This window comes from Macaca thibetana, chromosome 6 (assembly GCF_024542745.1).
Source record: "Macaca thibetana thibetana isolate TM-01 chromosome 6, ASM2454274v1, whole genome shotgun sequence".
NCBI classification, from domain to species: Eukaryota; Metazoa; Chordata; class Mammalia; order Primates; family Cercopithecidae; genus Macaca; species Macaca thibetana.
The window spans coordinates 174,866,296-174,893,876 of record NC_065583.1 but is presented as its reverse complement, the minus strand read 5'-3'; the positions used below and the strand labels follow the sequence as shown (position 1 = coordinate 174,893,876).

The window sequence follows — 27,581 nt, the reverse complement described above, 5'->3', positions numbered from 1 at the left end:
GCCCGCTTTGTCAGCCAGTTCCACCAAGATCCGGGGGCTCCAGGGAGACGGCATTTCGATGGCCAGGGCCATGGGGAGGGGCTGGGGTACCCAGGGCAGCAAGCTTGGCTGGCGGCAGGAGCCCTGGGTCCTCCCCAGGAGAGGGACCCAGAGTCCAGACCAAGTCCGACCCGCCAACCTGCGCCACCCACGCGCGCTCTGGGGGCTGCAGAGTCCCGCCAGGCTGCCCACAGCCGGGAGCATAAGGCCGGGGTCCAAGCCTGGATTTTCAGAGTCCGCAGACCCTACCCCGCCTATCTGCGACGCAAGGCGAAACCTTGCTTTTGCGGAAAATGCCTGGCTTTGTCTAGGGCTGGGGTGGGGGCGCCTGGGCAGCCGCCCTCCGCCACATTAAAATTCCTGGCGCCCCAGTCTAGGGCCTCAACGCTCTCCCCCGAGACTCCACTTTCGCTATTACTGTCAAGTACCCTTGACTCTTTATTTTTGCCCTTTTATCTATTACAACTAATTCGAGTTCTTTTGCCCTTTTCAGTCTAAGACGTGGGCTTTCTGCAAAGCCTCCCCCTGCCAGCGAGCTCTCGGAGCGCGGAGCCTTTAGAAATTGAGGGGTTTACTGTCAAAATGAAAATTTCACTTCAAATTATCTTGGCTGATGCTCGCTCGCCAGGCCGGGGGCTCCCGCCGCAGCCTTTTGACAGGCACATCAGCGGCGAGCTTCCGAACCTCGATAATATCATCTCGAGCGCGAAAGTCAATACGGTGACAGCGCGCGGCCGGATACAATCCAATTACGCGCGGCTGCCCGGGCGGGCCTGGGGCTCGGGGTCCGGCGGCCAAGGTTCCCCCTCAGGGCCCGGTCCAGGTCCTGCTGCCAGGGTTCAGGGCAGGCCCCACCACGCAGGGGACCTTGGTGGCCCAGGGGTCCCGGTTCCTCTCCCTCGGAGGCGCGAACTCTCTCCAGCGCTCCTGTAAGGCCCCTGGGGCCCCCCTTCCGGGGCACCAGGTCCGCCCGGGGCCTTTCCCGGGGTTAGGACCCCACGAGGCCGCAGTCCGGGCCCGTTCAGCCCCAGGCTCCCAGAGGAAAGCCCAGCCTCAGTGAGTCCCTCGAAGGCCGCCCGCCTGCAGGACAGTCCCGCGTCTCCGGGTGGCGTCTCCGGCTCTCCGGCTATCCTGTCCCAGGCGAGGGCCTGTGATCGCCTCCTCGCCGCCCCCGGGCCGCTCCCATAGTCCTTGGGACACCTGGGCCTTTGATGAGCCCAGGCGGGCTTCGGGGGGAAGGTTGGGGGGGGATTGAGGGGGCGAGAGGAGGGGCCTCAAGCCGGCCAGGCGCCTGCTGGGGATGTGGAGCCGCCGCCGCCGCGGAGATGGGGAGGTGAGCCGGGGTTTCTGAGCGTAGCCACGGCTCGGCCGGGCACCCCTAGCTGCGGATCCCTCCGCGGGTTCCTTCCACACTCCCTTCCCGCCCTGCCCCGAGGCCCTTCCTCCCAGTCCCGCCTCCGGTCGGCGGCCTATGAAGCTCTGAGCATTTGCCCCCGCGGAGCCGCGGCTCGCCAGCTTTCCGAGCAGAGCAGATTGCGGAGCTGCGGGTCCCCGGAAAGAGGAGAGCCAAGGTTAGGAGGCGACGGAGACGGCAGAGGGGTGGAGGCCGCCCAAACTCCTGCTTAGGATGGGCAGAGGCCACTAACAGAGAAAAGCAACGATGGGCTCCCACGCCCCCCGCCCACCCCAGGACACGGTTCTGCGAATTTAGAAAGTTTAAAATCTAATCAAAGAAATCTCTATTTTTTCAAACTTCTGGAGCTGGGTGATGGAAAGTATGAGTTTTGGGTCTCACACCCACTTCTATTAGGGAGCTCAGCAGAACCGTCAAACTCTGCAGCCACGGTTCTTTTAAAAGTGGCTTGAAGTCTTGGGTTGAGCCAGCTGCTTTTGGGGAGTGGAGTCTGGGTCTGTTCCTGTTCCCCACTCCTTCCCTCCCGGATTAGCATGGCTTTCCCTCGGGAATTCTCAACTCCCCTGGTTTTAAATGTGTTCATTTTGCAATACAAACACCGTCACTCGGTTTTATTGGTTTTGTTATATTAGCCTCTGAAGCAGGCAATTATTGGTGTGAACATACATCTTAAAAAGCATCATATTATGGAGTCAAGAGTGTGCAAGAGTCAACTCAGTGCAAGTGCTGTTGGTGAGCATTATGTGCTGAGGATGAAATCGGAGGCCTCACAGGCCCAGGAGGCCTCACAACCAACACCGCATGCCTCACGCCCAGGGGACAGCAGACCACGCTTCAGAACGGAACCGCCTTCTCCATGTAAACTTTTGACGTAAACTTTACGCTTCAGGGTGGCTGGCCTCTTCTGCTCCGAGAGCCTCTCCTTCCGCGTCCCAAATTTGAGAATGGCCCAGCCGGGCTCGGGCTCAGGCCCAGGCGGTGGAGGCCCTGGCGTGGCAGCCCCGGGCTTGTCCATGTTCCCAGGAGTCCGAGTTCAGAAACTCCCTCTCCGGGGGGTTGGCGGCTTCGCGGTGGCCGCGCTAGTCGTCCTCTGGAAGCTCAGTAAAAAAAGAGTCGGCGCCGTCCGCCTGAGCGCGGCTTCCCCCCTGGGCTCGGGGCCCGCTCGCATCAGGCGCAGAAGGGTTTGCCGCCGGCCTTGGGCAGGGCGAGCAGCTCCCTGGCGGCGCCCGCAGCCGGGGCGTCCTGGGGCGCGGCAGGCGGAAAGGCGCGGGCCAGGGGTGCAGTCAGCACGTTCGCGCCCGCCCCCAGCGAGCGTCCCAGAGGCCCAGGGTCCAGGAGGGCGCCCTTGGCGGTGGCCCAGGCCTGGTTCAAAGTGCTGTGCCTGAGGATGGGGTCGTGGAAGACCCCGTCCACCCAGTTTCTGAGACTGGTTACCGGGGAGTCCTGGTGCCTGTCCAGGGCACCAGAGCGGGCAGGGGCCACAGACGGGGACGTGGCGGACGCGGAGGACACAGCTGCAGGGGCAGCGGGACCCTGGCGCTTGAGCATGCACGACGGAAACTCAGTCTGACTCAGGGCGGTGGCGGCGGCGGCGGTGGCTGTGTGGGCCAGGGACCAGATGCGCGGCTTAGCCTCCAGGCCTGCCGACGCCCCCGCCGGCCCAAACCCCAGCTTGGCCTCGCAGACCTGTGGGCTGCCCTCTGCGCCCGGCAGTGGCTCCGGCCCGGCCGCCGCGCTGCGGAGACAGCTCCGGGCCCTCTCCAGGTCCTCGTCCAGAGCAGCTCCTCCACCCGCGGCCAGAGGCATCCGGAGCGCGCCTGAGGCCTCCTTGACCCGGTCGTCGGGCGCGGCCGGGACGCGCTCCAGACCGCTGTCCAGGGACTGGAAGGGCGGCTTCAGGTCGCACCCCGGGGGATCTGCTTCCAGCGGGTCGAAGTCATCCAAGTCACTAAGCTCCAGCTCCTTCTCCTCTTTGCCCACGGGCTCTGCGGGAGAGAATGCGTGGCCAGTGGAGGGAGAGGGGTGGCAGGTGAATCAGACCCCCTGTCTCTGTTCACCATTATGAGGCCTGATCCTGACGCTAGGAAAAGCACTCGGAGCCTTTCTTCGAGTCTCCCATTTCCTCCAGAGGCCACGAGGCCACAAACTGGCAACACAGGGGCCTCCAATGGGGGAGGGAGCCGTCTAATTTTTTTTTTTTTTTTTTTTTGAGACGGTGTCTTGCTGTAGTCCAGGCTTGAGTGCAGTGGCCCGGTCTCGGCTCACTGCAAGCTCCGCCTCCAGGGTTCACACCATTCTCCTGCCTTAACCTCCCGAGTAGCTGGGACGACAGGCGCCCACCACCACTCCTGGCTAATTTTTTGTATTTTTAGTAGAGACGAGGTTTCACCATGTTAGCCAGGGTGGTCTCGATCTCCTGACCTCGTGATTCACCCGCCTCTGCCTCCCAAAGTGCTGGGATTACAGGTCTGAGCCGCCGCACCCGGCCTGATATTTTTAAACGTGATTTGAATTCCTTTAAATGCTCAGGGGTCACCACCACAGTCCACACATTGGTGGCATGAGGCGGAACCGGTTTGCACGGTGACCTCCTAGGCATGGGGCTCCGTGTTTGGGACCCCCAAGAAGTCCTAGAACTGCAGAGAAGGCAAAGGAAGGTCCCAGCCTGCCCCCCAGGGTTTCAGCCCCCAGAGACAACCTCCCAACCCACCTGCGTTCTTGGAGTTCTTTAGGGGCTCCTCCCGCGCCTCTTCCTCGCCCCCCTCCTCCTCCTCGCCCTCCGTATAGGGCCGCTTCTCGTCTGCGCACTTGTTCCGCGGCGGCCACGTCATCTTGTTCTCCTTCTTGAGGCGCCGGCGCGCGTTGGCGAACCAGGTGGAGACCTGCGTGAGGGTCATCTTGGTGATGATGGCCAGCATGATCTTCTCGCCCTTGGTGGGGTAGGGGTTCTTGCGGTGCTCCTGCAGCCAGGCCTTGAGCGTGCTGGTGGTCTCGCGCGTGGCGTTCTTGCGCCGCGTGCCGCTGTCCATGGTTCCATACCTGGAGACAGGCTCTGCAATGGGCTCAGGCTGGGCCCTCTGGGCCCTGGGCATCGCGGGCATAGGGGAGGGGGTCGGCCAGGGGCACGCCAGGATGGGCTTTGCTTCCCCGTCGGGGTTGTGGTCATGGTCATAAGGCCTAGGTAGGACCCAAGCCCCAACCGGGTGCCGCTGCCCACTGGCACTTGTCTTCTGTGGCCAAAGGGCAAATATCATATTTGACTAAAATTACAGGGAGCCTGGACTCCTTCCGAAGACAGAGAGGTCCAGGCCAATTCCTTTATGGGGATGACCGCCTACCCCTTTGATCCCCAAACCATAAAAAGGTATAGACATGCGAGCCCATACCCGGATATGTAACACCTGTGGCAGGAAGGGTCATTACTGCCCAGGAGGAGAAAGCACCCAAGGGGCCTAAGTGTACTTTCTTTGGATAAATTTTTAATGGTTGCATCGAGGAAGGTGGGGCATGCTGTTCAAAAGTGGGCCAGGAGAGCCAGGAGGGCCACCAGGGGCTCCCTGCTGTTCCCACTGTAGGGGCAGTGTGCACACTTGGAAGGAGGTGCCCAGAGTTTGCAGAGCCGGCTGCCCCGTGAACTAGGCCTTCCAGATTCGACTTCCCTGAAAGCTGCCGCACATCGAGGACTTCTGGGGCCCAACAACGTGGGGGACGGGGGAGACTGGGGAGCATTTTAACCGTGGCTGTGCAGGAGCAGGTTCGACAGGAGGCTGGACCCCATAGACCACAGAGTCAGGTCACCCCTGACCTAGGAGTGTCTCTCTTCCTGCCTCCCGCCTTCCAGAAAGGGGGCGTGATGGTAGAGGGGAGTTGGTGGCTGACAGTGCAGAGGGCCCGTGGGGCTAGCGCTGGTTAGGAGGGGTGGGTCCTCACCTGTCATAGGGGTATTGGCCCAGAGCCGGCTCATAAGGGTAGTAGGCTGCTGGCGCCAGGCCCGCATGCGCAGATCCCGAACCGTCCTTGGAGTCAAAGCTGTTCTGTAGGAGCCAAGGATCTGGGGTCGCAGTTTCTGGGGAGGCGACCCCGCTCCAGCCTCTCTCCTAGGAGCCCCCCATCTCCCAAAGGCTTGGCACGGATACCCGGGCAGCCCTATGCCCCAGCAGGAAGGAGCTGATTTCCCCCTTGCTTTAAAACCTGATCTCCCAAACGTGAAGTGGGGATGTTCTGAGTTGCCGAAGCAGTGTGTGGTGGGCGTGGGGCGGGGGGGGGGGGGGGGGGGGGGGGGGGGGGGGGGGGGGGGGGGGGGGGGGTGGGTGTGGAGTAGAAGGAAGGTGGAGGGAAGCGAGAAAGAACTGGGGGCCGGCAATAGGGGGCAGCTGGGAGGAGCGGGGATTGGAACGGCTGGGGGTGCCCTGGGGAGGTACTCAAAGGGGGAGGAAAAAGGGGTGGGGAAAGGGGAGGGACTGCTGAGGGAGGGGATGGAAGCCAGGAGGGGAGGAGGGCGGAGATAAATGGGAGGAGCAAGGGTGGGGGAGGAGCAAGGGTGGGGGAGGAGCAAGGGTGGGGGAGGAGCAAGGGTGGGGGAGGAGCAAGGAGGGGAGGAATAAGGAGGGGGAGGAAGGAGGAGGGGGGCGAAAGCAGGGGACAGGGAGGAAGAGGGAAATAAGAGGAATGAGTCAGAGAGGGGCTGGGAGGACAGGAAGAGGGAGGCCAGGAACGTGAAGGAGGCGGGGAGAGGAGAATGGGGTCGTGGAATGAGGGAGGGAAATCTACCAGCAGGGAAGAAGCGGGGAACACACGCAGACCGAATCTGCCAGCTGACGAGGATTTGGCAGGGAACCAAAAACGAGAAACGCAGTGGCCACCTGCCAGGTCACCCCGTCCCAGTGGGTGGGAGTGGGGTTCTGAGGGTCCCGGCTGGGAGGCGCAAAGTTGAAGGGAGCCAAGGTGAGCGCCTCCCCGCTGTGACAGTCCGGGGACCGGACTGGTGCGCCTACTGGGGGAAAAGTGGGCTTGGCAAATCGAGGGCCAGGGGCAGGGCAAGGGCTAGGGATGCCCCCCTTACCAGCGAGTAGAAGGCGGACGCCTCTGAGCCGTAGGTCACGTAGTTGCCATAGCCCTGCGACCCGCCATAGGGACCCCCGTAGACGCCCAGCGCCGCAGCCGAGTTGAGCTCGTGGCGCGCGGTGGCCAGCAGCCGGCTCTCGTAGACCGGGCAGTAGACCGGCGCTTGGGCCGAGGCGGCGGGCCCGGAGTCCGCCAGCGTGCGGCCGCTGGACTCGCAGCACGTGCTCAGGGAGTTGGTGGCCATCAAGAACTGCAGAGAGAGGCCGCGAGGAAGGGCGGGAAACCGGGCTGCAGGCTGGGGCCCTGGGCCTTGACAATCCCGTGCGCTGCCCACGAGGGCGTGCCCCGAGTCCCCAGGGGCCTCCCGTAGTACACACCAGGCCGCTCGCCCCTTTTCACGAGCTTGCGCGCGTCTGGCCTCCTCCACCAGGTGGGGCCCAGCCGAGCACCCACACCTCCCGGGAGGATTTCCAAGTCCTCTGACGCCATTTGCCCGCCAAGCCTCCTTCCCTAAGGGCTCCTTGGGGTCCTAGGACTCCCCTGGGGCACAGCCTGAGCCTTGTGGGTCAAACACCAGGGAACCTGGGCCTGGCCCGTCGGATCTTCTTAGCGCCTCGGCCTTCTCCCAGGTGTTTGGGGAGCAGGGGTTGGGCGTGAGGGGCGCGCGACCCAGGCCTTGCTAGCTCGGAAGCCGCAGGCAGTCGTAGGTCGGACACCCTCCCCCCCAACCCCCGCCCCATCCGCCCTGCAGGCACCTGCGAGGGCCTGGGCGGGGCGGGGCTCCGCTTACCTGGGGAGCCGAGGAGTAGGGGTATCCAAACTGCGGGTAGGACATGGCGGGCGCGGCCCGGGGCGGACGGGCGGGGCCTGCAGGGTTCTGCGCTCTGGGGCCCGCGTGGCGCGGCCACTGCTCCGGGGCTGCAGGCTTTTAGGTGCTGGGAGGGCGAAGCAGGAGAGCTGGTTAGTCCATCCCTGCGCTCCGCAAACTTTCCTAACCGGGTAACAAAGTGAGCCGCGGTGGCCGCAGCGATTCTTTTAACTTCACATTCCGGAGGCTCGAGGGGGCTCTGGGACCGAGTGGCCTCGCAGCGGCGACAGAAATGCATATTTTACGAAAAAGAAAAAAAAAAAAAAAACGAGTCGCGCGAACCCGTCAAGTCAGATGTACGCGGCTTGAAGCGGCGGAGGCTCTGACGTCAGCCCCACCTTGCGCAGCCCGGCCTGGCCGCAGACTGGCCGGTCACTCGCCGGCGGCTCAGGCCGGGAGGGGCCAGGACAGTCCCGGCCGCGCGGTGGACGGAGGGGCCATTCCTCGGGGCGTTAGCAAATGAATTCCATCCGAGTCAATATCGCCCAGCGAACGGTGTTTCTCTTTAGTCACCCGAGAACGAGAGGCACTTTTAATTAGAAATTAATTAATGAGCAGCTGCTCCTTCCTGCCCCACTGTAATCATTCGTCTCAATTACAAATGAGACCTATGAAAGGACACGCTGAAGATGTAATCAACAGTTAAAATTAGCCCGGCGCTGCGCAGGCGGCCGGCCCGGCCTTGCGCTCGCGCGCTCTGCTCCGAGTGGCAGGAAGGGGCTCGCAGGCGCCCCGCGCGTCTCGTCACTATTGTTTATCGGGAATCTGCAACGCCTCCCTTCGGTTTCCACCCTACGCCGGAATGGACTTTCAGAACCCACTGCGGCCGCAAGAGAGCCCGCAAGAGCCGGTCAAAATGTCAGAGCCCGACACCCTGAGACTGGTGGCAGGAGGGCTGTAGGGCCGCCCCGGGCGCGCGCCCACCGGCTTCGCACCTCTGGACAGCCAAGTGTCTCGGAGAACGCCCCATCTTCTCCACCCGGATCGTTTAAGTTCCCGCTCAGCCCACCGCCCCCGCCTCACCTCCCGGACTTTCCTCCCTCATCCCCTTTCCGCCCGCCGCGCTCCGCCGGCCTCCCCCTGCCCCTCGCGGCTAAGCCGGGGACTGCCGGGCGGCCCTGCGCGATCGGAAGAGCAGGTTCCTCAACCCAGGTCCCGGCCCCTCCCGCTACGCTCGCCCCTCCCGGCTCCCCGCAGGGCTGGCTGCGAGGGAGGGGGCGTTGGGTGCCTGGCCAAGGCGCCCTCCCCTGTCCGTATTGCCCAGTTTTCTGCCTGGGGCGCACGGAGCAATCGGGAGAGGGGACCCAGCGCCCGCCCCAGCACTCCCCCAGCCAGTACCCTCCCTGGGACCTTGCCCAAATTCAAAGCGGACGCCAGTGTGCAGGCGGCAAGGGGGCGCCCAGGCCATCCCGAACCGGCTCCCCGCCTTCTGCGCCACCGCCCTGCGGGACCAGCGCTCGCCCCTGTTGCCCTCGCCCCCTGGGCCGGCCTCCCGTGGTAAGTTGGGAAAGAAGCCGTGCAGGGCAGCGTTGTGCAGACTTGCTCAGAAAGATTCCTGGGTTCAGACCTGTGAATCGCCCCAGGGTCACCCTCTAATTAATGATGACGTCCTCGCCCTCTCCCCAGCTGCAAGCCTGCCTCCCAGAAACGAAATCTGCCCGCTCTTTTGACAGCTCGGTTGAAGGTGATTGATGACTATCTGGAGACCACAGTACACATCATATAATATCTGCTGCGTAATTGCTTTAATTTACAGACGAAAATACGAGTTCTCCGATCGCGTTGGACCGGAGCGGGCCACGTCCGAGCTGCTTGCAGAGGGAAACCATCGGAAATAATGAATAGCCGCTCCATGCAAATTATTCAGACAGTTTAGCGTCGGTAGCCGCGAGAAATATATAAAGAACACGAGTCAAACGACATTAATAATTGTTTTTGAATTCTGTATTGATTTCGCGGCAGACCGTGTTTATTTCTTTCTCACCTGAATCGCTAATATCACCTTCCTGTAAATAATAAGAAACTAGCCACCGGGGCTTCTCACTAGAAATGAATCTCTCAACCCCTTTCCCTCTCCTCCAGCTCCTCCCCTCCCCCACCCACCTTCCTCCCCTCTCCCACCCTCCCTCCTCCTCAGTCCTTCCAGTTTTCTGGCTTCTCCCGGAGCATCCTCCTACTTCCCATTATTTATTGTTTACAAACAACTCGCTCTCTCCAGTAATGAGGCCCGGCTGAAGGAAGGGCGCGAACCCAGCCAGGCCAAGGGCTCGGAGGGGGAGTCCAGACCCCCAGAGGGGAGGCATTCAGCGGCGGCTTGTCCCTTCCTCACCTATTCCCGGGGACCTGGCCGCAGCCAGTGTGAGCGCTCAGCCGGCTGAAGAGGAGAGCCAGGGCCCAGGGGCCCAGCCACCTACGCCCAGCACCCCTGGGCTCTAGTGGAACGGCTCAGCCCACCCAGACCTGAGGCTGGTGCATTTCCTTCCTTCCAGACCCGGCGGGGCTCAAGCGGAGCCGAAGCCCCAGAGCAGGCGGCCATTCATCTTCTGAGCAGAGTCTGGGAGAAGCAGCCTCCACTTCCCAGTGCAGCCAGTCCGTGGGGGCCCGTGCGGGAGGGTTTTCGGGGGCTTCTTTTGAGCACCACCGCCAACTTCTCCTGTTCTCTTTTGCCTTTCAAGCCTGTGTGCATAAATCGACGCTCTAGTCCCCACCAGCGGGCGACCCTTTCTCCCTGACCCAGAAACCTGGCCTCTGAATCGGCTTTCCCAGCCCGCTGCACACCCACGCTCCACTTCCTGCCCGCCAGCAGGCCCCAGCGCCTGGGGTCTGGGCCCAGTCACAGTCACCCTGCCTCAGGAAGCTCGCAACTGCCCAGGAGGCCTCCTGACCCGCCCGGCCTCACCCAGGCCCCACTACTCATTCCGGGACACAGGGTCAATCCAGCCTGTCTCCTGCAGGCGACCACCGGGACACCTCGCTGAAACCCTGTAGCCTGGCATAGGCCCACCTGCCTAAACCGGGGATTCTCACTGGGCCACCCTTCTCCCATAGATAATACTGGAATACTGTTCAAGTGCCTTTACCAAAAGGCCAAGCCTGGAGCGGAGGCACCCAATGTCCCTTTCACCAGCAATAGGACTGTCAGCATCTCAGGTAACAGCTGAACGCGTTTGCATAGACCCGGACTGTAGAGCCTTCCTCCCTCTAGGGACCCCCCGGTATCCCCGTGTGCAGGTGGGCCAGAAGTCACCCGGCTCCCGGCCTACACAGCACCAGCTCAGCTTCAGGGAGGTGAGGTGCTCTCGCTGGCCTGGAGCGCTCCAAAGCAGCGGAGGACCAGGGCCGGAGCAGGCCGCAGGGGAGGCAGGGGATGGTCAGCCCCTAACGCGAAGCACAGGCGGGCCGCGTATTTTGACCGGGTTACTGTTGGCTGTCGGAACCATGGAAGGCCTCCGGGGAGACAGGCAGGGCCCTGACCCTTCCTTGGCCAGCCTAGCCCTGGTGCTTCAGGAGTTACCCTAGGGGCCACCAGTTCCCCGCAACAAGAGCTCGTCCGGAGGGAGCTCCTTCCATCCCAGAGAAGTTGACCCCAGCCAAAGGCGAAGCCGGGAGCCCGGGGCACCAGGCAAGGGCCTTTCTTTCTGAGACCTGGGGCCAGAAACCTTGGGGACGCCTGTGCCCGCTCACTGCTCGGGACACCCGGGTGGGGTGTGGGGCTGAGAGGCCCCACGGTCGCTGACGCCGCATTGGCGAACCTCGAGGTTGGCAGGTCATTTCTTCACAGTCCATCCCCGAGACCCCCTCGAAGCCAGTGGTAGGAGTAGGAGCCACAGGGACGAGCTTTGAATCTCTGGATTCCCAACCGCCCTCCACTGGGGCCCGCAGCCCTCTCCCTCCGCTCTCCCCCTGCGCCCCCGCCGCTTGCTCCCTGGGCACTGCCTGAGGCTGGAAGGAGCGCAGTCGGGGCGTCCAGGACTCAGACCTGGCCACTCCGAGCCCCTCACCCCCCGCCCCGCGCCGGCCCGCGCACCCTGCTTCCCGCAACTTGCAGCAAACGCAGCGGCCTCTGGAGAGCCCACCGGCGGGTAGCAAAGTTTGTCCCCTCCAGCGCAAGAGCAATCCTCGCAAAGTTTGTGCGGCGGAGCCCACTCCCTACCTGAGCTGGGGAAGCTCCGGCCCGCGCCGTGTGGCTGCCAGGGCCGCGGGGAGCAGAGCGCAGCACGGGACGCACCGGGGAGTCGCCGCAGCCGCCGCCGCCCGCGCCCCTCGGCGGCCGCGCGGAGCCTCCGCCTCCTCGGAAGGGGGGAGGGGTCTCGGAACCCCGGGGCGGGGGCGGGAGCGGGGACCTCACCTACCTGCGGTGGCGCTGGGCCACTCCCGGCAGCCCGTGAGGGCTCCGTGCGGAAGCTCGGTGCGCGCGCTCCAGCGGGGAGTCGGCGACAACTAATGGAGACATTTCCAGGCGGAGCACCTGGCGAGCGGAGCGCGCCGGCGTCCCCAGGCGCCGCGGTCGTCAGCCGAGCCCGCACCGGCGTGACGTGGGCGAGCGAGCGCGCTGCTCCCACCCGGCCGCCCATTAACGCTTTCTCCCGCGGGGGCCGAGCTCTTGCCAACTTTCCCCTCCGTCCGGCCCGCGCGCGGCGCACCGGGTGCAGGAGCTGGGGTGAGGGCGCCCTGGGTGCCAGCAGTGGCCCTGGGCGCTGTTTGGGCGGGGACGCAGGGCTCCGAGAGGTCAGCCAGCCCTAACAGGACAGTGGGAAGGCGCGCGAGCCAGATTTGGCCAAACGCTAAGCTCGCTGCGGCCTCGGGCCCTCGGCCCACGGGGACCCTCTCCGCGTTTGGGCTGCCCCACCCAGGGACGCCTGGACCCGGCGCGAAGAGCCGCGCCCGGAAATAGCCACGCTTGTCGTCGGCCTGGTTTCCCTGAGTCCCTCCGAGGTCTTAGTATTCCCCCTCCCCCACTCCCCCAGGGCCTGTGGAGGGCGAGGCTGCTGCTCGGCCTGAGCCACCTTCGGAATTGGCTGCGGGGAGCTCAGGTCCTGCCTTTCTTCCCCCGCCCCTCCCCAACCCCGCTCGATGCTAAACGGCCCAGTTCTGGGTTCTGTCCTGGTGCCCACACTAGTCCCTACCCGGCTCACTCTCAGAACAGCAGGCGGTGGCAGGGGCAGAGCCTAGGTGCGGGTACCAGGACCCGGACAAGTGGGCGTGAATGGACCACAGTGATAAGCCGCCTGGGGGCCAATGAGTCTGTGTCCTGCCCGGGCTGAGGGAGGCATGCCCTGGTGGGGAGCCTGGTCCCAGTCGCCAGGGTTGGGGGAGTGCATGGGGGCTGGACCTCTGGCCTGGGCTCAGGCTGGGCTGGAGAGCCTTCTGCTTCTGCAGCCTGAGGCCGGGACCCAGTCAGGGAAGGTGGGCCTAAGTGCAGCTCGCCCTGCCCCTCCCTCGGGGAGCTGGGAGCCCCTACCCTGTCCGCGCTCCCCCGCCCCCGCAGCCGGGCACAGGTCTGTTTGTCATCCACAGAGCTGCTGCTCTGCAGAGGTCAAGACAGGCCCCGAAGGGAAGCAGGAGCAGCAGGTGACAAGCTGCCCAGGTCAGAGCCAAAAGGGACTGGAGGACCATGCAGCCGCAGGGCTCCTGGGGGATGAAGGAACTAGGGCCACTCTCCCAGGCACTGGCCAGGTCGGGGCTGCAGATGACCCTCCTGGTTCCCATGCTGCCCCCATTAGTGGCAATGCACGGGACAGGGCAGCCTCACTCCTACCTGGAGGATGTCCTTTTGGGCAGTGCCATGGGGCATTTGGGGCGATCCCCACATATATTTACTTTCTTCCTTTATTCTACCCTCCTCCCCCATCATTTTTACTTCAAAGAACCATGAACTTGTTTCTTGTCATCTGTGGTCATGCAATGACATTTGAGATTTGTCGACTTGGGCAATCTCTGAAAAAGTTATTTGCATCGTTTTCTTCAGCTCTCTCTGCAGCTGTGGGAAAGGGAACAGGCATCTGCTTGCCTCACCATTGCACAGGGAACCATTCTTGTCTGCAAGCCTAGTTCATCCTTCTTTTCCTCCACCCGCGGGGCTTCCACGGGGAAAGAAGAGGGCTCAGAGCATCCAGCTCAGGTGCTTCATCCAGAGATCCAGGGGCTCCCCTGGGAAGGATGAGGCTTTGGTTTCTGGCCTGCTCTGACAGCGGGGAGGTGGAGTGGGCTGTGAGACATGGCGTGGACCGTGCATGTGAGTGGCCAGTGCAGCCCATGGGCAGACTCGGGCACAGGGAAAGGGGTTCTGGTTCTAAGTCTCTTCCTTCCAGCTTGCTTCAAAGCTTGTGGGACAGATGGGTGGAAGCAGGAGTACCCTCCATGTCATATGGAATCATCCTCCTTGGGAAGTGGGGAGAGCATCTTCGATTCCAGCCAGGAGGAACTTGAGGCCCAGCAGGCTGCACCCCAGAAGGGAGAGGAGGCCCCTCAGTGCCACACCAGTGATCTTGGCAGGCCTTCAGGACCAACAGGGACAGTGCATCAGGACTGCCTGCAAGCTCGTGTGGACTTAGGTTCTTGTTAAGGCTCAGTGTAAGCAAAGAGTATGTGCCTTCCCAACCTGACTTCACGAAGTGAACTCCTTTCATAGGCACCGTGGCCTCTTCAACAGCAGCAACAGTGGCTGAGAGACCCTGAGGCCCACAGATGAGGAGCTCAGGGTCACCGCCCGCCAGCAAGGGCTCCACTGCTAGGATCGTCATAGCTCAGAGACTGTCAGGCGTCCTCTGAAACAACCCCGCCTCCCACCCATAGCGAGGCTTCATGAGTGACTTTGTCCCCTTCCCTGGAGGGCAGGGCCACCTGTATCTTCCTCCACCATGGTGCTCCATCCTCAGCACAGGTCCTCTGCACACTGCCATTCCTGACTTTACCCTGATTTCCTGACTCAAGGGACCGTGGGCATCAGCAGCTGCCCTCTGCCCCTCAGCCCTTGACCTTGTGGGCAGGGGAGCTGCCCCCACCCCTCTGCTGCGTTTCCAGGCCCTCCTGGGCTGGCACTCTGAGGAAAGCATGGAAATTCCCAGGTCTTGGCCAGGTGGCCTGGCAGGGAACACCTGTCTGGGGCCTCCAAGCAAGCAATCAATCCAGAAAGCCTGTCTGCAGCCTGGGCCACCCCTGCAGGGGAGTGTCCTCCAGGGCCGGCTGTGCCTGGCCTCTGCTCCGTATCCCGCTTCCCCTGTGGATCCTCTTTCAATCCCTCTTTTGTTCTTTCTGCTGGCAGGGCCCCCAGAGTGCAATCTGAAATAGAAGTCTTTGTGCCCCCAGGGCTTGGCCATGCTGCCGCCTCCACCTCCTTACCTGGATGGTGCTGTAACATGCACAGGCATCTGGGGTGGAGAACACCAGGCTGAATTGTCCTGAGGCCTGGTCCTAATGTGGCCCCCCGTGCCTGTTGTCATCCAGGGCCTCACAACCTCGTCCTCTCCACCCTTTCCAGAGACCCCGGAGGGGAAGGAGGCCCTTCCTCAGGCCAAGGAGGAGGCCTGGGAAACCTGTCTGAAGTGAGGATGGTCCCCAAAGCATCCCTGGGCACTGGTTCCCAGAGATGCTCTTGTCCTTGGAAGGCTGGTCCTGACGTAGCAGAAGGGCAATGTTTGCAGGGCACAGCTCCCTAGGGGTGTGGCATGCACCGCAGTGTCTTTCATCTCCAGAAGCTTCCTGAGCTCCTGGCTGCTTCAGGGGGTCCCCAGCCTTGGGTCCCAGCCAGCGCTGCAGGGGCAGCCTCCCTTGTACGATACAAGGGCAGACACAGTGAGTCTCTTTTCCAAGCACAGTGGCATCTGGGTGGAGACAGCGCTGTGTGGCCCAGGATCAGTGGTGCGCATGGCTGCTCCAGAGTGACCACCAGTGGCTAGCCGGGGTGGAAGCTTGAGCCCCTTTCACTCTCCTTCTCCTGCTGTCCTGTCCTCCTGAGGCTGGAATGAGGCCAATGGAGCAAAAGTTGGAAAGTTATTTGTTTTTCCTCGTTTCAGGATGAAGAAACTGTGTCCGTAATACTGAAATGCAGCAGCAAATTTTAAGAAGACCTCATTATTAAAAGCGAAAGGCTATTAGTTCCAGCCATGTCTGCAGTTTGTATATTCAAATTTGAAATGTTTACCTGGCACAACTTCAAATCATGAGAACCCCGGCTAGAAGAGACATCCACATGAGATTAAGTTATTTTAAATTGTGGAAAAAGGCAGCAGTATGCACGACTGCCAAGGGACTTGAAGATTGTTTTGGATTATTTGAGGTAGCATTAAGAAAATCTTCAGTAGGTAGAGAAGAAATGTAAAAGTGTATCTTAAATGCAATTACTATTTGCATATTGCTATATGTGGTAGGAACCTCAAAAATACCGAACTATATATGCAGGAGAGGCCCTGAAACCTGGGAGCTCATGGGGTCTCCTGCCTGGAATTTGCAGGGAGGATACATTCCGGAAATGAGAATGTATGAGAAACAGCAGAAATGAGAAACAGCATCACTGCTTCCTGAGGGCTCTTACTGACATGAATGATTCTCTAGTACTTGGATGCAAAATGTACTTTAATAAATAGAAGGTGACAAGACACCACGTAGCGTCTTCATGGGTCAGTACGTAAATAGGCGAGAAGAAGAGGCAGAGCCCTCCTTAGGGTGACCTCTGTCAGCCCCAGGAACGCAGGTCTGGGTGCCACCCTCAGGCCGAGTTCTCTGGTACTAGTCCTGTCCTGCCATGGCAAGGCATTGTGACCTCTTCCCTATGCTCCCCAGCAGGGCTTTGCGGGGGGTCCATGAAACTCACCTCCACTTCCGTGATGCTGGGAAAGAGACAGGAAGTGAGGGAAGAGGAGTGCGGGTCAGTGCACCACGTTTTGTCATTTACGGTGAGGAGATGGCCTCTGTCTGCACCTGGCTGCCCTTCGAGCATCGGCGTGCTGTCTTTAAGGGCTCATCCAGGAACATGTGCCAGCGACCCAAAGACAGTCCTAAAAATTAAAGCGTGCTCCCTGGTCTCACAGTCATCTGGGGAGCATTCCAAATCCTGAAGTTAAACCTCGGTGCTGGTGGTGGCAGCGCGCCTGCAGTGACCACTGTAATGCACCCAGCATTTAATTACCGTGGCAGTAAATCTTGCACGAATGTCCTCCAGGAGTTAGCTGATTTTTATATAAAAAAAATTTCAGAGTATTTTTTGAAATTCAATTAATTGAAGGCCCCAGATAAAAGGAACACATTGTTAATGGCTACAAAATAACCCTGAGGGAGGAGACGGAGCGCAGAGCCTGACTTCAAAGTGTGGCAGAAATACTTACTGTCTTACTTTAAAAGTATTCAGATCAATGAATCAGTTAAAATTGCTTATATGCTTAGCAACCTTTTCATTGACTGTTTGAAAATGACAGAAAGAGAAGCTCTTATTGTCCATGATATGAAAGCTCCGGAGGAGAAACCGTAGTTTTGCCACTTGGTCGGGAGCAGCTTCAGGACCAGACCTGGAGGCTCAGGGCTTTGTGACGTGGGCACGCCTCTTCCCTTTCCTGCTAGGAGGTTGTAGGAGAGTCCTGGGGCTGCCACAACGAAGAATCACAACTGGAGGCTTCAGCAACAGAGCCTCATGGTCTCCCAGTCCTGGTGGCCAGAGGTCTGAGATCCAGGTGTGGGGACGGCTGGTGCCTCTGAGTCTAAGGCTGGCACACAGCCTCCGTTCCAGCCTCACTTCTGCCATGGTGGCTGCCGGCAGACTGTGGAGTTTCTAGTGGGTGCATCGCCCCAACCCCTGCCTGCATCGTTGCAGGGTGTTCCCCCGCGTGCATCTCTGTGACCTACTTCCCCAGTTTAGAAGGACCCGGTCATCTTGGATCGAGGCCCATCCTTCTGCAGTAGGACCCCATCCTAACGGATGACATCTGCAGTGGCCTTGTTTCCAAATAAGGTCTCATTCTGATGAAATGGGGTCAGGACTTCAACACGTGAGTTTTTTGGGGGACACAATTCAACTCAGAACAGAGGGATCCCCTGCGATGCCACCTCTGGGGCAGAGTCCATTTTTTTTGGCTTGAACGCCCTTTGTCCCTGACTTCCCGGGGGTTTCCAGGTTCCTGGCAAGCCCCGCACAGCCCTGTGGGTAGTGAGGCCCAGCATGCTTTCCTCCTTCCTTCCTTTCTGTTTTATCTCTGGCCGACATGCTGCATGGTTGATTGGCTGTCCTCGCCTCCCTCCTCGCCTCCTCCTCAGCCCTTCCTGAGGGCTGTGTGTGCATTGCCCTGGGACAGTGCCCTGCACCACCCACTAAGTGGGCGCTTAGTGGCCATCGCACGAAGGAAGAAGCGTATGTGGCATCTCCAGGAAATGAGACCCAGAAAGAAGGAAGCAGCCACACCTCCCTAAGGCAGAGACTCTCGGGAGTCACGGATGGGAGCCCGAGACTGTTCACTCAACAGATGTCTATGGAGTGTGTGCATGTCCCGGGCACTCCCACTGCCTCTTGGATACATCGACGAAGGGACAGGAAGCAGGAGCTCATGGGCTCTCAAGAGAGGCACATAACACTATCAGCACCATGAGCGAGTGAATGGGCTGAGCAACTCAGCGGCTGGATGAACCGGTGATGCCTGGCACCAGTTGTCTGTGGCTGCACAGCTATCCAGCCTCACCACACATAGCATCGGCACAGCCACCTGTGTCCTGCATGATGTCCTGGGCCCCGTGCTCTCCACTCGGTCTGTTCTCTAGATTCTGTCCATCCCTGCACAAGCTGGTGGGATTTTTGCTGAAATTACTTTCTGGAGAACTCTGCGCCACTTCTGTGGCTTTCGCTGGGGCTCACTCCATTAGATTACACGCCGTACTGCAGGTCTTTCTGAGATGAGCCTTCTGTCTTAACCTCCTGCTGAGATGGCTGAGAAACAACAGATGCTTCGTGTGACCAAAATTCTCCGACCTTGGCTGTTTCTGAGGTCTTCTTAGCTGCACCTTGCCTTTTTCACCAGATGACGTTTTCTGACAATGCTTTAAAGTCATCTCTGAGCTTGAGTCTTTTGCCATCTGGGGACACTGAACGTGTTCTGTTGCCAGTCCTGGCTCTGTTTTACCCTCTCCTCTGGCATTTCACCAGAAGCAGCAGGAGGAACCACGTGGCGCCTTTCACATCTCAGAAGTCACCTGTGATGCTGCTTCCTGCATCATTGCAGGAGGTGCTGCAGCTGCCACCCCTTGAGGATCCCAGCCCCACGCTCCCCATTCCTGCACACCCTCTCTGCGGCATGCCCAGGTCTGCAGTTTTGCCCACATTCTGCTTGAGGTTCTTCTGGCTTTCTCTATCCTGGGCCTCAACCTTTTCTGGCTTCTGTCTGCTGCTAGCTCCCGTAGCCACTCCCGTAGCTCTGGGATTCGCTGCAGCACAGACCGCTTCTGGGTGGTGCATTGGTTGTCTGTTGCTGCATGACAGTATTACAAGAAGCCTGGCTGAGAAGAGCACACATTTCACATCTGATTTTTGTGGGTCAGGGATGCAGGCATGGCTTTGCTCGATCCTCCCCTCATGCCTCTAAGGCAGCAATCACCGCGTTAGCCAGGGCTGGGCTCTCAGCTGGGAGCTTGACAGGGGAAGGGCTCCTGATACGGTTTGACTCTGTGTCGCCACACAGATCTCATTTTGAATTGTACTCCGATAATTCTTACGTGTTGTGGGAGGGAGCTGGTGGGAGATAATTGAATCATGGGGGTGTTTCTCCCATACTGCTCTCATGGTAGTGAACAAGTCTCAGGAGGTCTGATGGTTCCGCTTGGCTCTCATTCTCTGTGTTGCTGCTGCCATGTGAGATGTGCCTGTCACCTTCCACCATGATTGTGAGGCCTCCCCAGCCACGTGCAACTATAAGTTGAATAAACCTTCCTTTTGTAAATTTGCCCAGTCTCGGGTATGTCTTTATCAGCAGTGTGAAAATGGACTAATACAGTAAATTGGTACCAGTAGAGTAGGGTGCTAATGAAAAGATACATGAAAATGTGAAAGCGACTTCGGAACTGGGTAATAGGCAGAGATTGGAACAGTTTGGAGGGCTCAGAAGAAGAAAGGAATATGTGGGAAAGTTTGGAACCTCCTAGAGAATTGTTGAATGACTTTGGCCAAAAGCCTGATAGCGATATGGACAATAAGGTCCAGAATGAGGTGGTCTCAGATGGAGATAAGGAACTTGTTGGGAACTGGAGCAAAGGTGACTCTTGTTATGTTTTAGCAAAGAGACTCGGTGGCATTTTGCCCCTGCCCCAGAGATTTGTGGAACTTTGAACTTGAGAGAGATGACTTAGGGTATCTGGTGGAAGAAATTTCTAAGCAGCAAAGCATTCAAGATGTGACTTGGGTGCTGTTAAAGGTGTTCGGTTTTTGGTTTTTTTTTTTTTTTTTTAGCTTTTCTGTATTTTTTAAAAAATATACTTTAAGTTCTGGGGTACATGTGCAGAACGCACAGATTTGTTGCATAGGTATACACGTGCCATGGTGGTTTGCTTCACCCATCAACCTGTCATCTACATTAGATATTTCTCCTAATGCTATCCCTTCCCTAGCTCCCCATCCCCCAACAGGCCCCAGTGTGTGATGTTCCCCTCCCTGTGTCCATGTGTTCTCATTGTTCAACTCCCACTTATGAGTGAGAAAATGCGGTGTTTGGTGTTCTGTCCTTGTGATAGTTTCCAGCATCATCCATGTCCCTGCAAAGGACATGAACTCATCCTTTTTTATGGCTGCATAGTATTCCATGGTGTATATGTGCCACATTTTCTTTATCCAATCTATCATTGATGGGCATTTGGGTTGGTTCCAAGTCTTTGCTGTTGTGAACAGTGCCGCAACAAATGTCTTTATAGTAGCATGATTTATAATTCTTTGGGTATATACCCAGTAATAGGATTGCTGGGTCAAATGGTATTTCTAGTTCTAGATCACTGAGGAATTGCCACACTGTTTTCCACAAGGGAAACAGAGCATAACAGTTTAGAAAATATGCAGCTTGACTATGTGATAGAAAAAGAAAAACCCATTTTCTGAGGAGAAATTCAAGCAGGCTGCAGAAGTTTGCATAAGTAACTAGGAACCAAATGTTAATCCCCAAGACAATGGGGAAAATGTCTCCAGGGCATGTCAGAGGATTCCTGGCAGCCTCTCCCATTACAGGCCTGGAGGCCTAGAAAAAATGGTTCTGTGGGCCATGCCCAGGGTCCCTGTGCTGTGTGCGGCTTAGGGACTTGGTGTCCTGTGTCCCAGCCGCCCCAGCCATGGCTGAAAGGGGCCAAAGCAGAGCTTGGGCTGTGACTTAAGAGGGTGCAATCTTTAAGCCTTGGCAGCTTCCATGTGGTGTTGAGCCTGTGGGTGCACAGAAGTCAAGAAATGGGGTTTGGGAACCTCTGTCTAGATTTCAGAAGATGTATAGAAACACCTGGATGCCCAGGCAGAAGTTTGTTGCAGGTGGAGCCCTCCCGGAGAAACTCTGCTGGGGCAGTGCAGAAGGGAAATGTAGGGCCAGAGCCCCCACACAGAGTCCCTACTGGGGCACTGTCTAGTGGAGCTGTGGGAAGAAAGCCACAGTCCTCCAGACCCCAGAATGGTAAATCCACTGAGAGCTCACACTGTGCACCCGGAAAAGCCACAAACACTCAACACGGGTCCATGAAAGTAGCTGGGAGGGAGGCTGCTTTGTTACTTATGCAAATTCCTGCAGCCTGTACCCTGCAAAGCCACAGGGGTGGAGCTGCCCAAGACCATGGGAACTCACCTCTTGCATCAGCACAACCTGGATGTGAGACATGGAGTCAAAGGAGATTATTTTGGAACTTTAAGATTTGACTGCCCTGCTGGCTTTTGGACTTGCAAGGGGCCTGTAGTCCCTTTGTTTTGGCCCATTTTTCCCATTTGGAAGGGCTATATTTACCCAATGCCTGTAACCCCCATTGTATCTAGGAAGTAACTAACTTTTCTTGATTTTGCAGGTTCATAGGTGGAAGGGACTTGCCTTGTCTCAGATGAGACTTTGGACTGTGGACTTCTGAGTTAATATTGAAATTAATTAAGACTTTGGGGGATTGTTCGGAAGGCATGAGTGGTTTTGAAATGTGAGGACTTGAGATTTGGGAGTGGTGAGGGGTGGAATGATATGGTTTGCCTCTGTGGCCCCACCCAAATCTTATCTTGAATATACTCCCATAATTCCCACCTGTTCTGGGAGGGACCCAGTGGGAGATAATTGAGTCATGGGAGCGGTTTCCCCCATACTCTTCTCATGGTAGTGAATATGTCTCAGGAGATCTGATGGCTTCGCTTTTCTCTCATTCTCTCTCTTGCCACCACCATGTGAGATGTGCCTTTCACCTTCTGCCATGATTGTGAGGCTTCCCCAGCCACATGGAGCTGTAAGTCCAATAAGCCTCTTTCTTTCGTAAATTGCCCAGTCTCAGGTATGTCTTTATCAGCAATGTGAAAACGGACTAATGCACCTCCCTTTCCGGCTCCTGTGTTGTCAGCAGCGTCCATCCCCTTACAGTTGCAGGACTGACAGCTTCAGCCTCTTGCTGGCTGTTGGCTGGGGGTGTGCTCAGCTCCCAGAGGCCGCCCCCAGTGCTGGGCTTTGTGAGGCTGAGCGTGGCTGCTGGGTCCCTTGCAGCTGGCAGGGGACAGACTCCAGACGGGCTCTGCAGTCTTATGTAACATAACCACACTAACGTTTATGTGTAGCTGGTTAGCTTTGTCATATTCTGTTCATCACAAGCAAGTTGCAGGGAGGGGATCATCAAGAGGTGAATGTTGAGAGGCAGCGATCACAGGCCACCCAGAAAGCCTGTCTGTCTCACCATGAAACAAAGACAGGAGATTATGTGAGGCACAAAGTGCTGTGGGAAAACCGAGGACACAGACGCAGGGCTTGGGCAGAGTTCCCACGGTGGGCACAGCTGGGCCCTTCCTGGTGGCGTTTTCTCTCTGTTTCTTGGTCCCAGCTGGTTCCCCTTGTGGTGTGGCCAGGGACCTGTGGTGACATGGTGGCAGGCCATGCTGCTCACTGCGTTCAGGGCCTCCTGCTCTAAGCACTGAGTGAGACTGCACTTCCCTGCACCTTGGAGCTCCTCTGGCCAACGAGATGTGAACAGAGGTGACGTGTGTGTCAGCCGTAAAGAAGCCTTGAAGACCAGTGAGCATCCCCTTCCCCTTCCACCTGCCGCGGCAAACCAGAGCATTTCAGACAGTGGAGACTGGCAGATGAGCTCCCTGAATGAGCTGGTGTGAACCGGAGCCCCGGGACCTGGGCCGACACATTTGAGAGCAGGAGCAGCTGCAGTTTCCAGCTACTGAGAGGTGGAGATTGTTTGTCACAGCCACACGGTCTGTCCCACTGACTGATGCAATGATTCCTTCCCAGGTCAGTTTCATAATATAATTGCATATTAGGTGATTATACTGTAATATAATAGTAAATTGTATAATTATATACAATAATCGTATATTATTATGTGATTACATACTGTAATATAATTTTCAACATAGAAAAGCTACTAGACAGAAACACAACCTTAAAGAGAAAATGTAACGTAAGGACAAAACACACAATGCCAATTAAAGACCCCGTATGGGAACCTGCTGACCCCCTGCTTCTACCTGCCGGCTGGCTGGGAAGGGGTGCAAACCAGAGCAGCCTCCTTGGACCCCAGAGCAGAAGCCCTTTGCGGAGCTGGGTGGAAACGCCCTGTGCTGGGCCACCGCCCCTCTACTCTCTTAGTGAGCGAGGAGTGGCTGGGGATGCACAGGAGCTGCTCTGCATTTGGGCTCTGCATTGCAGTAGAGTCTGTGCCTTGCGTCGCGGCAGGGCTGACCTGAAGCAGCCGCGGTGGAGATGGGCCAAGAGTGGGAGGAGGGACTGAGTGGATTTGGCGAATGGTTGGGTGCGGGGCTTGAAAGGAGACATCAGAGAGGATTCCTGGACTTCTGGCTGTGAGGGTGGGGGGCAGCTGGTGGAGCCACGGACACAGTGAGAATGCATGAATGGCCACGGGTGACCTGCCTAACCCAGGAGAGTAGGTGCCATGGCAAGGTGGGGTACCTGCAGCCACGTGCAGCTAAGGGGTCCCAGCTTTGTGCGGGCCTCAGAGATGGCTCACTCAGCATGTTTCACTGGACGTTAAATTTATATAAGAAGGTGGCGGTCGGAACTCTGGTTGGGGAAAGAACAATCTTGTAGAGGTGTCCTAGCGTAGTAAATTGTGATGAGTTTTCCAAGCAGGTTTGTTCCGTGTTCTTTCACATGTCATGCAATGGGATAATGGTGATAACGTCACCATGGATGTTGGTGGGGTGAAGTGGATGACACCTGAATTCCTGGGCGCAAAAGCGCACATGCTCCCAGAGACACACATGCCCAGATGCCCGTGCTGCGTGCTGGGCTTCGGGTTTTGGGCCATGGGGACCCCTGGAGGAGGCAATCCTGTTTCTGCTGGAGCCTCAGCTGGCAGCTGGCGTCCAGAGCACTTCCTGCCTTTCCTTGCAGAGAAGGTCCACACAGGCCCGTGGGGGCTGGCTGCTTCCTTGGTAAAGGCCGGGCATCCCTGGCACCCTGGACACTGGCCACTGTCACACAATTTGCACGTGCTTCCACTCCAGCTTGAAGAGGCTAGCTCCACTTCCGAATGTCTTGTGCCCGAGGATTTGTTCAACTTTCTTCATCTGTGAAACGGGCTCCCCATGCGCATGGGGACGTTGTCTTTGGGAATTATTCCTGGTGCCTGCCTGGGCCTTGAGGGCTGGGATGGATCTCTGTGCTCCTCATGTAAAGAAAACCTCAGCCTTGGGACAGCCTTGCTTCTTGTGCAACTCTGATGCGGGGCCCAGCCTCCAGTGGCCAGGGAGTCCCTGTCTCAATCGACGAGCACTGCCCAGACCACTGTGTCCCCTTTCCAGACAGGGCGAACTTGCCACAAGGTGAAGGAGCTGCCTGGGATCCTTCCTGCAGGACATTCTGTCACAAGGAGAACGCTAGAGATGAAGTTGGTGAAGACGCCGCTTTGCAGGCAATCTGAAATTCTGGGTGAGCTACAGGCCCCTGGAGCAGCAGGCTCAGCACCTAGACTGCAGCCCCTTGGGCTGGGCTGTGTGGGAGGGGACTTGTGTGTCTCTGATGTGCCTGTGGGCACTCCACCTGGCCTTAGGCTCCCAGCCTAACCAGCTACTCCAGGTTCCACGCTGCCTTAGACCTCCCCAGCCTTCCTCACCAAGGCACTGACGCTCAGGGTCCCTGGACACATATCTGTGGGGCAGGGGGAGGTGGAGCAGTTTCCATCGTGCTCAGGGTGGAAAGGAAGCCCTTCAACCACCAGGAGCTCTAACTTTGGGGTTGGGACATCAGCTACTTGGCAGAGGAGGCATCTCATTTTGGATCCTCTAGTCTTCATAAGTTAGGAGAGCCCCCCGCCCCCTGGCCAAAATTGGGAAAAGCTTGTTGCTTTTCTCTTTAATTCTTAACAGGTTTTTGAGAACTGGGCAGATAGACTGATTGTCTTTGGGCTAAATAGTTTGAAAAGCATTGAACTGGTAGTTGGAACACTTGCATTTTGCTGAGATGTCCCCCTGCAGCCACCGTGAGACAGACGCCCGGAGAGGAGGCAGAAACCTTTCTCCACAGCCAAACACGCTGTGAAGAGCGGAGACAGGTTATACAGGAGCGGTGTTTTAATAGGAAACCCAGAAATAGAATGTGTTCAGTTTGATAATCGTTTTAAGCTTTTCTTCCCCCTGTAAATCACGGCAACTTGGTTCAATATTGTGAGTCATGGATGGCGAGGAAGAGTGAAGTGTTATTGTCAGATAGTGGAGTGAGATCTCTTTATTGGCTGTGGATCCCTGAAGCCTGTGCCCAGCAGGAAATCAATGTCCATCTTTCTGGCTTCACTGCCCCCGCGATCCTCATTTTCCGCTTGTTTGTGTGTGGCTCTGATTTGTTTTTAGGTCCGACGTTGCCTCTTGCAGCCTGCTTCCAGAGCTCCATTACAGCTTCGGTGAAATCTCCCCTGGCCCACAGGATCATCTCAGCATTGACAGTGCACCTCACAAGGCTGGAATGCACTTGGCCGCTCCTGGACTGCTGCCTGCAAAGCAAAAATCCCCTCTACCAGGATGTGGTGGGCTTGAAAACTCTTGCTGTTCTCCTGCAATTCCAATTTTGCATGGGTGTCTCTCTAGTCCCCTCCTATTCAGCCTCTTCTGGACAACGGGCCAACATTGTGGACACCTCTTGAGTCACTGACCCCGAAGCTGCAGTGGGGTCTGGAGTGGGGACCCGGGCATGTTCTCAGGGCAGGCTGAGCCATGCTCTCAGGATGTGAGGAGGGAGCCGTGTCAGGCAGACTGACAGGCCATGGGGCCTGCTTCTGGGGCCACAGGGCTCTAGGGACCCGTCAGTGAGGTGTGGGGGCACCAACAGACCCAGTCTGAGTGGGCAGCCAGCAGCCCAGAGCCAGATGCAGCTGTACCTGCCTGAGCGCGTGATGTGATGCTGAGCCCTGCGATGCACGGGAAGTCAGTTCGGTGTTCCGGAAAAGATTCCTTCACTGATGAAAAGAGACAGGAAGGGAGGACCTCTTTTTTCCCCTGGATATGGTCATATCTCGAAGTGACCTCTGGAACAAGCAGATGTTATGCCAGCAGGGGCCCCACATTAGCCAGAGGTGCAGGGCTCCCCCCAGGCCCATCACTTTGACTCTTAGTCTAGAAAACAGAAGTGCAGAGCTCAACGGCTGCTAGCATCCCCTCATCTCACCCACATTTAAAAACCGTTTCTCATGGAAAATTTCAAATATTTACAAAAATAGGGAGACTTACTGAATAGGGGGAAGAAATGGGCACCCATCAGCCAGTTTCAGCACTGAGATAATTCATGGCCAATCTTACCCATTTTCCCAAACCAATTTGCTTTAAAGCAAGTTCGGGATATCATGTCTGTAAAAACAAACACACAGACAAAAACAAAACAAAACAAAACAAAAAAAAACTTGCATGAATATCATATGTGAAAAGGCAACAATTCTTTTCATATTTTTAAATTTTAAAATTATTTCATTTCATTTTATTTGTGGAGACAGGATCTCACTATGTTACCCAGGCTGGTCTTGAACTCCTGGGCTCAAGCAATCTCCATGCCTTAGCCTCCTGAAATGCTGGGATTACAGCTGTGAGCCACCATGCCTGGCCCAATAATTCTTTAATATCTTCAAATATGCAATGTTTCCATTTCTTTGCTTTTTGACAGTTTGTTTTTGTGTTTTATTTTTAAATAACAGCTTTGTTGAAAAACTATTTGAATAACATTTACTCTTTTAAACTGTGCAATTGAGTGACTTTTAGTACATGCATGAACTTGCGCAACCACGACCACTATCTGATTGCAGAACATTTTCATCACCCCCAAAAAAGAACCCTGTTTCCATGAGCAGTGCTTCCCTGCACATCCCCAGCCCCAGTTTCGGGGTGATGGGACTGTCGTTCTGTTCGGAGCATTCTGTGTGAGGTGGGAAGCCTTGGTTCTCTCCGCCTCTCTGAGTTCTGTGTGAGGGGTGAGACCCTGGTCCTCTCTGCCTCTCCGAGTCTGCATAGTCATTTCCAGTTTGTGTGAATCTTCAGGATCCCGTGACAGTGACATGTTGAGCTCACTTGATGTGTCCCTTAAGCTTCTGAGGCCTTCAGGTTTCCCATCCACCTTTCATCGGTTTGTGTACTGTCTTGCGGTTGTTGCTTCCTGATAATCTATGGAACCACCGTCCCATCCGTGGACGCTTGTTTCCAGAAACGTCGCGATGTGGTGCATGATTGTGTGCATAACTCAGCGGAAGAGCTCTCCGAGACCTAGAACCAGTAGAGCAGCCTCAAAACCCAGGGGCGCAGGAGCCCTTTGAACCTCTGGGAGCGCAGCAGCCTCAAAACCCAGGGGCGCAGGAGCCCTTTGACCCAGCAGAAGAGCTCTCTGAGACCTAGAGCCACGAGAGCAGCCTAAAGAGGCGCAGGAGCCATTTGCTGGCTTGTCTTTGCCTTCTGTTGCTCATTCATTGAGTCTCTTTATTAAGAATTTGTAGCAAAGTTCCCTGGAACAATAAGCTTTCTCTTACAAACTCAGCTAATTTTATGGTATTCAGAAATGTTTTTCATAAGCACCT

The 27,581-nt window shown here is 57.3% G+C and overlaps 2 protein-coding genes and 1 long non-coding RNA gene across 18 annotated transcripts in view; 1 reads left to right on the top strand and 2 right to left on the bottom strand.

The window, feature by feature from the left end:
- The window catches only part of MRPL36 (mitochondrial ribosomal protein L36), a 1,017,194-nt gene that overhangs the window by 78,687 nt on the left and 910,926 nt on the right, over positions 1-27,581 (bottom strand). The window contains exon 1 of one of the 13 annotated variants that reach the window (XM_050795350.1): positions 7,247-7,250. The exons of the other annotated variants lie outside the window; for them this stretch is intronic. The gene's annotated coding sequence lies outside the window, so the exon portion shown is untranslated. Of the gene's footprint in view, positions 1-7,246; positions 7,251-27,581 lie in introns of those variants that run through there. 13 annotated transcript variants of the gene reach the window in all.
- On the bottom strand, positions 2,063-11,875 carry IRX4 (iroquois homeobox 4). 4 transcript variants are annotated; one of them, XM_050795201.1, is made up of 6 exons: positions 11,738-11,875; positions 7,308-7,452; positions 6,516-6,767; positions 5,384-5,487; positions 4,164-4,492; positions 2,063-3,438 (listed from the first exon to the last, which is right to left on the bottom strand). In XM_050795201.1, exons 2-6 carry the CDS (start codon positions 7,350-7,352, stop codon positions 2,621-2,623), a joined length of 1,548 nt encoding a protein of 515 aa, XP_050651158.1. In that variant the 5' UTR covers positions 7,353-7,452; positions 11,738-11,875; the 3' UTR covers positions 2,063-2,620. The 4 variants fall into 4 exon arrangements, with proteins under 4 accessions (XP_050651158.1, XP_050651159.1, XP_050651160.1 ...); XM_050795202.1 differs by lacking the exon at positions 11,738-11,875 and adding an exon at positions 11,539-11,661; XM_050795200.1 differs by lacking the exon at positions 11,738-11,875 and adding an exon at positions 4,724-4,802 and having other exon boundaries at positions 2,621-3,438; positions 5,385-5,487; positions 7,308-7,352.
- On the top strand, positions 12,007-26,837 carry LOC126957439 (uncharacterized). The gene is made up of 4 exons (XR_007726771.1): positions 12,007-12,045; positions 12,903-12,972; positions 24,389-24,463; positions 25,381-26,837. It is a non-coding gene; the product is annotated as an uncharacterized LOC126957439 (long non-coding RNA).